The 7,625-nt window shown below is 38.7% G+C and overlaps 1 protein-coding gene across 3 annotated transcripts in view; it reads left to right on the plus strand.

Annotated features, from left to right (window-relative positions):
- PTPN12 (protein tyrosine phosphatase non-receptor type 12) overlaps positions 1–6,537 on the plus strand; it is a 74,825-nt gene extending 68,288 nt beyond the window's left edge. Inside the window, exons 14-18 of one of the 3 annotated variants that reach the window (XM_065849683.2) lie at positions 244–321; positions 2,562–2,650; positions 3,454–3,484; positions 4,574–4,690; positions 5,229–6,537. In XM_065849683.2, coding sequence (XP_065705755.2) covers positions 244–321; positions 2,562–2,650; positions 3,454–3,484; positions 4,574–4,690; positions 5,229–5,290 — 377 coding nt within the window. In that variant the 3' untranslated portion in view covers positions 5,291–6,537. The remainder of the gene's footprint in view (positions 1–243; positions 322–2,561; positions 2,651–3,453; positions 3,485–4,573; positions 4,691–5,228) is intronic. The other 2 variants (XM_065849674.2, XM_071803459.1) reach the window with 2 other exon arrangements.
- The last annotated feature ends 1,088 nt before the right edge of the window (positions 6,538–7,625 follow it).

Consider the following 7,625-nt stretch of genomic DNA (forward strand, 5'->3'; position numbering starts at 1 on the left):
CATAACACACAAACTGATTCTACCCCTTTAAGGTGAAGATAGTGTTGTTAGCATGAAATTGCTCCCAAGGCATTAATTTGGTAAACCAAAATGTTTTTTAATATTTAGATCAAATTTTCTATTTGCTTTAAATTTAATACCAACATCAGGATGATCTCATGTACCAAAAGACCAACTTCTAAACATCTAGGAGGAAAATTTAGATGTGTGTTTTAACTTACCTAATTGTTGTATTTGATTTAGATGCTGAAACTAGTGAAGATTCCTCTCCCCCGCTCCCAGAAAGGACACCAGAGTCATTTGTAGTAGCAGGTGAACAGAGTGAGTTCTTAATGTTTTGTGATTATTTGGGATAAAATGTGAAATGCATTTGAATGCCTCTGCTTTCTGGTTAAAGTGTTGGAGCAAATTGTGAAATGGAATGAAATCTAGCACATGTAATGGCTTATTTTGAGGTTTAACTTTCAGAAGCCCTTGAAGACAGTCAAATTATTTCTCATTTTCTGACTAAGTGTGCTGTTACATGATATTTAAGTGTATTGGAGACTTCAATATTGATTTTAGTGGAGCTGGTTTTCAATCTGAAGGGCGTGGAAATGAGTTACAGTGGGGAAATGCAGTACAGTTAGGGGATTCCCCAGCTAATTTAGTTTCCTGCTGTTCCCAGGGAGGGAATGGGAAAACACATGAACAGCACTTATCTGATTCTCCCTGCTTGGGCAAAGGAAGGATGACAGCATTTCATAGAGCACTGCAGCTTGGTGAACAAGCCCAGTTCAAGTTTAACATAGTTTACCCTTTGCCCAAAAGGGTAACTGGAAGAGAACACTGACACTGACAGATTCCTGTGCTGATAGCGTCATATTTCATTCATCAAGTTCGTAATGGCAGAATAAAAAAAGATTCATTTAAATGAAGCGATAAATTAGGTCGATGTTTTGTATCTTCCAAAACAACCTAGTGTGATGTAGTTATTTACCGAGGCTTTTGTTTAGTGTCACTTTTTGAAACTTTCAAAGATTTTAGGCTGAAGTACTTAATATAGATATTTTCAGCATAAAAATATTGAAGTTTTATAAATATGTCCCTCGAGTATAATATGCATGGGTAGTTTAGAGTCAAAGCGACCCTTTCTTTGGATGTTATGGACTTGCTTTTTTTCTGTAAGAACACAAGAAACAAGGCACTTTTTCTTTAGTGATTCCAGTGCCTTTTTTTAAAAAAACACTTCAGTTTTGATTGTGTGTGTGCGTGATGTTAGTAAAAGATATGGCTGTTCTGACTTGTATGTTTTCTTTACTTAGGCTGGTTTTTTTCAGATCAACTGTTATTGCGTAGCTGGTATTCCAAAATTTTTAAAACATAAATGAAAAAGAAGCTAATTCTCCTATTGGTTGAGTGCCTCCAAATTAAGGAAATGAACATGCAGAATGCAAACACTGCAGTCTTCTGTTCTGAATTATGTTGTGGATTTTTCCCTTATCTTGAATGCTCTTCATGTAGAGAGGGGTTTGTGTGGGGTTCCTTAGGGCTCAGTATTGGGGCCAGTTCTGTTTAATACTTTTATCAAAGATCTAGATGAGGGGATCGAGTGCACCCCCCAGTAAGTTTGCAGATGGCACCAAGCTGGGTGGGAATGTTGATCTGCTGGAGGGTTGGAAGGCCATACAGAGGGATCTGGACCAGCTGGATCATTGAGCCGAGTCCAATTGTATGAGGTTCAACAAGGGCAAGAGCCAGGTCCTGCACTTGGGTCACAACAACCCCAGGCAGGGCTACAGGCTCGGAGAAGAGTGGCTGGAAAGTGCCTGGGGAAAAAGGACCTGGGGGTGTTGATTGACAGCAGCTGAACGTGAGCCAGCAGTGTGCTCAGGTGGCCAAGAAGGCCAACAGCATCCAGGCTTGTATCAGGATAGTGTGGCCAGCAGGACTAGAGAAGTGATCAAACCCTGTATTCCGCATTGGTGAGGCCACACCTCAAATCCTGTGTTCAGTTTTGGACTCCTCGCTACAGGAAAGACATTGAGGTACTCGAGAGAGTTCAGAGAAGGGCAATGAAGCTGGTGAGGGGCCTGGAGCACAAGTGTGATGAGGGAACTGGGGCTGTTCAGTCTGGAAAACAGGAGGCTAAGGGGAGACCTTATCTCTGTCTACAACTACCTGAAAGGAGGGTGTAGCATGGAGGGGGTTGGTCTCTTCTCCCAAGTAACTAGTGACAGGACAAGAGGAAATGATCTCAAGTAGCACCAGGGGAGGTTCAGGTTGGATATTAGAAAAAAATTGTTCATGGTAAGGGTTGTGAAGCGTTGGGACAGGCTGCCCAGGGCAGTGGTTGAGTGACCATCCCTGGAGATGTTTAAAAGACGTGTAGATAATGTTCTTAGGGACATGGTGTAGATTTGTTATGGTTGGACCTGATCTTCATGGTCTCTTCCAACCAAAATGATTCCGATTCTATGTTTTTACAAGCATTTAATTTTTTAAAAATTGCTTTATAGCACAATGCTAATGCTGGGTTGTAGAGAACTCAAGTATGTTGAGTTTGATTTAATTTTTCCTAGGCTCACCCTTGCCGAAGCCAGTTGTGATTGCACAGTCTGAGTGGAGCATATTGGGTGATCAGCATCTTCCTGAACAAACAGTCTCTACGGTAAGTACAGGAGTTACAAGTGTGTACTAACGAGTCATTTCTAGTTCAGTTGGGAGCTACAACAAAAAACAAAATACATACTTGTGCAAAGTTACAGCTGTTGATCATCTACAGCTAGTTAGTTTTTCCTCTGCCTCAGCTGCTGAACTGATGCATTAAGAGCATGTTTTCCTTCAGGAAAACTGTCTGGTTTTCTAAGTTCAGCAATACTTTAAAAAGTCATCCTTAATATAACTTAAATTATGACTTTAAGAATGTAAATATGTTGGTTTTATGGAGCTTGTTGTCTGCCTTGAATCAATCATAGGCCAATTCAAGCTGGAGGAGAATTGCAGTCTCTAGTCTCACCTGCGTGAAGCAGGGACTTGGACCAGGCTGCTCAGGGCTTTATTCAGTTGAGTCTTGACAACATCTGGAGATGGAGACTTCTTATGCTCTGTGGGCAACCTGTATCACAGCCTGATAGAGTTTTTCCTTGTATCCATATTTATTTTAAACAAACCTGCTTCTGCCCATCAGATTTCACTTCTCACATCAGTCTACTAGTTGATCAGAGTCATTCAGCATAAACAGCTGGCAAAAACTTCCAATTAATGTTCTGATAGTAAGTTCTTTATCAACTATTGTAGCATTTTTGTCAGTGTTATACATATATGTAGCCAGTCAGAAATGTAGGAACAAGCAGATATTTCTGTGGATGTTGTGTATTTTATGAAGATGTTTTCATCGTCTCAAATTTCTGGTGTTCTTTTAGTGTTTTGGACACATTTTATAGAACGACTTTAAATATTTCTCATTTACAGGGTTTGAAAACAACTTCACCTGTACTACCTGGTAAGTGATGGAAGAGACTATTTTTTTAATATGAAAAGGAATTGTTTTTCCACTTGTTAATCTGTCTGGTAACCCCCTGAGGGTGGCAAGTTGAATTAAGGTAACAGTTTGAACTGGTGAAGTGTTTGGGGAGTATTTTTATTACAAGATTAGAAACTACTAGAGGGAATTATTTTCTTATGGGAATTGACAAATATTTCATGATCCAACCTTGAAATAAATGTTGAGCATCTGATTACTTCAAAAGCTACTTCAAGGCCATGATGTTTTAATTTTATGGGCAAATCTCTAAAAATTACAGTAGCCTTGCAACGAGCTGATCTCTTCCTTCAAAGTACTGAACTTGGCTTTGGCTCTGAAGAGATCTAAGTATGTTGTCAAAACACCAGCATTTCTGAAAACTGTGAAAGTTGGTGAATTAATGTATTTAATTTCATAAAGAACCAGAGTTTGGTGGTGATGTATGTAAATGTATGTTCTGTATTTACCGAAGTATTTAATTTTTGGTATTTTGAGAAGGCTTCAGTAAGAACTGTAGATCTGCTGATGTTTAACTGTGCAGCAAACTGCTTCAGCTGTATCTCTTTGCTGTTCTCTTTTGCATCTGCTTGGAGGGGCTTGTGCAGTCTACTTTGGACCTGCATGTTAAATACCTGTTAGATTATTTTTAAAATAAATCAGTTTTCATAAATATTAGTTTTGCTAATAGGGTGATTATACCAATAATGCAAGATATAGTTATGTCTTAAGCACCTTTACTTTGGAAAGAACGTGAACAGGTGCATTTATATTGATGTATTAAATAGTACTGCATGCTCTTGCTATAAATAGGTGCTACATGAGATTTTAAATGTCTATACAAACTTAAAAAAAAAAAATCCATATTTGGCAAATGAGAATGCATCACTGTCATTGAACATCTGCTTCATAAATCATTTTGAAGGATTTTTTTAAGAAATGAGAAATTGGATTTAAATCTTTGAATATTTAACGTGACTTGTGTTCTGGACTGAGCTGTACGTAAGAATAGTGTTCACACAGTGTTGGCTAAATTAATGTTACAGTAAGGGATGTGTGTGTGTTTTCCAGATTGTCCTGAAAGAAGCAACAAAACACCAACCGATGTTTTACCTCAGATTTCTTTTTCTGGTTCCACTAATACAAGAGGTCAAATTTCAGAATTTCCTGCAGAAGTAACAGATATTGGTAATTACAGTTCATTCAAAATGTAATCGCTAGCTAACTTAACCAGCAGGTTCATTAACAGTCCCGCTTTAGGGAGCTGCTACGAGCGTCTCCCTCCGACTCGCTGAGGTGCAGAACCCAGTGCAGTCAGCGATGCTGCAGAATGAGCCATTCAGTCATTCTTCACTTGGTGTTTTAGAGTATATGAAATATAGAATGAGCCAAATAGGATATAACTTCTGTAGAATGCTGAATGCTTTCAGAAATAATACTGAGAAAACCACTTTGGTACACTGAGAAGGAAAAAACTCCAAATAAATGCGGACAAAGGCTGTAATACTATATTTACTGAGAAGTACTTACCAAGTGAGATTTAAATAGTGAACTATAATTATTTACATATTTTTTGCACTTGTGTTTCCTACGGCCATGGTGCCTTTAGAGCTCCTGGTACTACGAAGTCATTTCCTAGCCCTGAGAATAAACCTTTTCTGTAGGAGCTTTTGTGAGACCGTGTTGTCCAAGGGGTTGGAAATACTAAGTAAGTTTCTTTCCTTAGGTTATGGTAACCGCTGTGGAAAGCCCAGAGGACCAAGAGAGCCGCCTTCAGAATGGACATGATTCAAGAACCAATGGACATACTCTCACTAAATTATACTGGAAAACTCAAGTGCCGCTGAGAACTAGAAAAATAGTGTTTCACTTTTTTGGGGGGCGACTAACACAGCGCAGTGTAGATCTAAGCACCGAATGGTACGCTCCTGCAGCGCATCCCACGCAGAACCGTCAACCTTGGTCACAACAGGGGATTCCAGTATTACAACTTAACTTTTGCTGGGGCCATCTACCTGCCTTATTACACTTAGGAGAAAGTATTACATATGATTTATTTTGTAACTTCAAGTATTATTGCCTTAATGTCTCTTAACCCTGTTACACGCTGCTTGTAGACATATGTTAATATAGTAATACTTTTGACAGATTGTGTTTATGGACTACTTTTTGCTAACGTTTGATTACCATGTATGCATTATTTTGTATATGTACAGGGCAAGTAAGTATATAATTTGATAAAGTTGCAATCATAAAATATTAACAGAAGATGTAAGAAATCTCTGCATGATCTAAATTTTTGTGTACCTTATTTGTAAATTATTTGCCCTGAAGTTTTAGAAAATAGTTTCTGGGGTTTTTTACAAAACTTGCTGGACACACACAGCCAGAATTGCAGGTTAGCAGAGATAAAGATTGTAATACATTTTGTAAATTGTAAGCAAAAGGTTATTTTTATATTATATACTGTTTAATTGTCAGATCTAATTTGTTCTGGTTTTCATCTAGTCATGGAGATTCAGTAAGTGCCTTGGAACAGTATTGAATTCTCTTAGCCTGTGTATGTTACTTCAGTGTTTCGAGTTCATCTGGAATTAGATTATCAAAAATGTTTGTACGTTTCTAGTATATTTGACCTGCCAGTAAAAGAGAAACCATTCTGCATAATCAACACTCCTTAGTTTTCATTTTCATGTTTCATCAGTTGCAATCTTTAGAAAGTTCATCTCTATCAACTTTCTGTATAATAGGGGTTTACAGGTTTAATATGGCGCGTTTCTAATTTGGGAAAACCAGAACACACTGGTAAAAGGACTGTTTAAATACCACTGTCTTCTCTTACAAATGGTAAATACCAGTTTTGTTGTTCAGCGACTGTGTATGTAAGAAAGCAACTTATATGAAGGTTCACATAGAGCCCTTGCAGCTACACTGTATCTTGGCAATATATTATGTCAAGAGTTAATCCTTATAAGGATTCCTTACTTAAACTTTTCTGTAATACAATCTTTAAATTAAAGAAAGTCAAAATCTCACGATGGGTGTTTTTACTCTTAGAGGAAAAAATGTGTTCAGAAGCAAACTAAAATAGAGTGAAGGATGGCAGCCTGGCTTAGCTTATGGGTCTCACACTTGAACAAAGTAGTGACCCTCAGGACCTCATTTTTAGTAAGTACTTTAAAAGTTCTGGCTGGCAATAATGCCAGAGAAGTGAAGGAGAATTTGTTATTTCAGGTAGTGGAACTATCTGTTCCTCTGAGCTTTGGCCGTGGAAATATTATGTCTAATTTGCTGCTAAAAGAGAGCTAATGCCCTGGTGAACTGCCCTGCTCTAACTTCCAAAAGGCACAGGACTTGCCATGACTGCCTTTGGCTGTGGATTGACCGCTGGGCATTTGGGCCACTTAGACCCATTCCAGTTGGAAGAGACCCTCAAGATCATCAAGTCCAGCCACAACCTAACTCTGGCACTAAACCATTTCCCTGTGAGAGACTGCTGAGCTCAGCAGCTCTTTCAAAGACCTGTATGCCTTATAAATACTTAATTACACACAGATAGTTTTGCAATTATTCATTTAAAAATAATTCAATTATATATGCCATCTCAGTCTATATCAACTTAATTCCTGCTTTGTAAACAGTTCAGACAGCTGGAACGTCTCACAGTTGGCTGAATAAAGTTGCCCTGAACTTGTTCTCCTCCCCGTGCACTGGAAATGATCAGTTTAGACTCGCTCTTATGGACCTCATGCGGTTCTGTAATGCATGATGGGCTGTTAGTGCCACTGGCCAGTCCAAATCAGTGTCATTTTTTGAGACAACTGTTAAATAAGAGAATTTCCAAATATGTTTTGGATGTACTTTTTAAGGATCGTTTCCATATTTCTCTACCAAGACAATACAGAACTGTGCAGATTGTAGATTTTCTGTGTTTGCTGTGGGTGCTGGTGGCTCTGCCTGCATTGTCTGGATGTGGATAGAGGGTTGTGCAGCAATTAAAGCCACTTTTGTCCAAGTTGAGCAGAGGGTTTGGGTTGCCAAGTAATTGCTGGTCAGTGGCTGTATCTTAGAGCATCTGCTCTTCGTGCCTGAGGATGGAGAAGGCGTCTGTGAGGAGGGGTGA

The sequence above is a fragment of the Patagioenas fasciata genome, chromosome 1, assembly GCF_037038585.1.
Source record: "Patagioenas fasciata isolate bPatFas1 chromosome 1, bPatFas1.hap1, whole genome shotgun sequence".
Taxonomy (NCBI): domain Eukaryota; kingdom Metazoa; phylum Chordata; class Aves; order Columbiformes; family Columbidae; genus Patagioenas; species Patagioenas fasciata.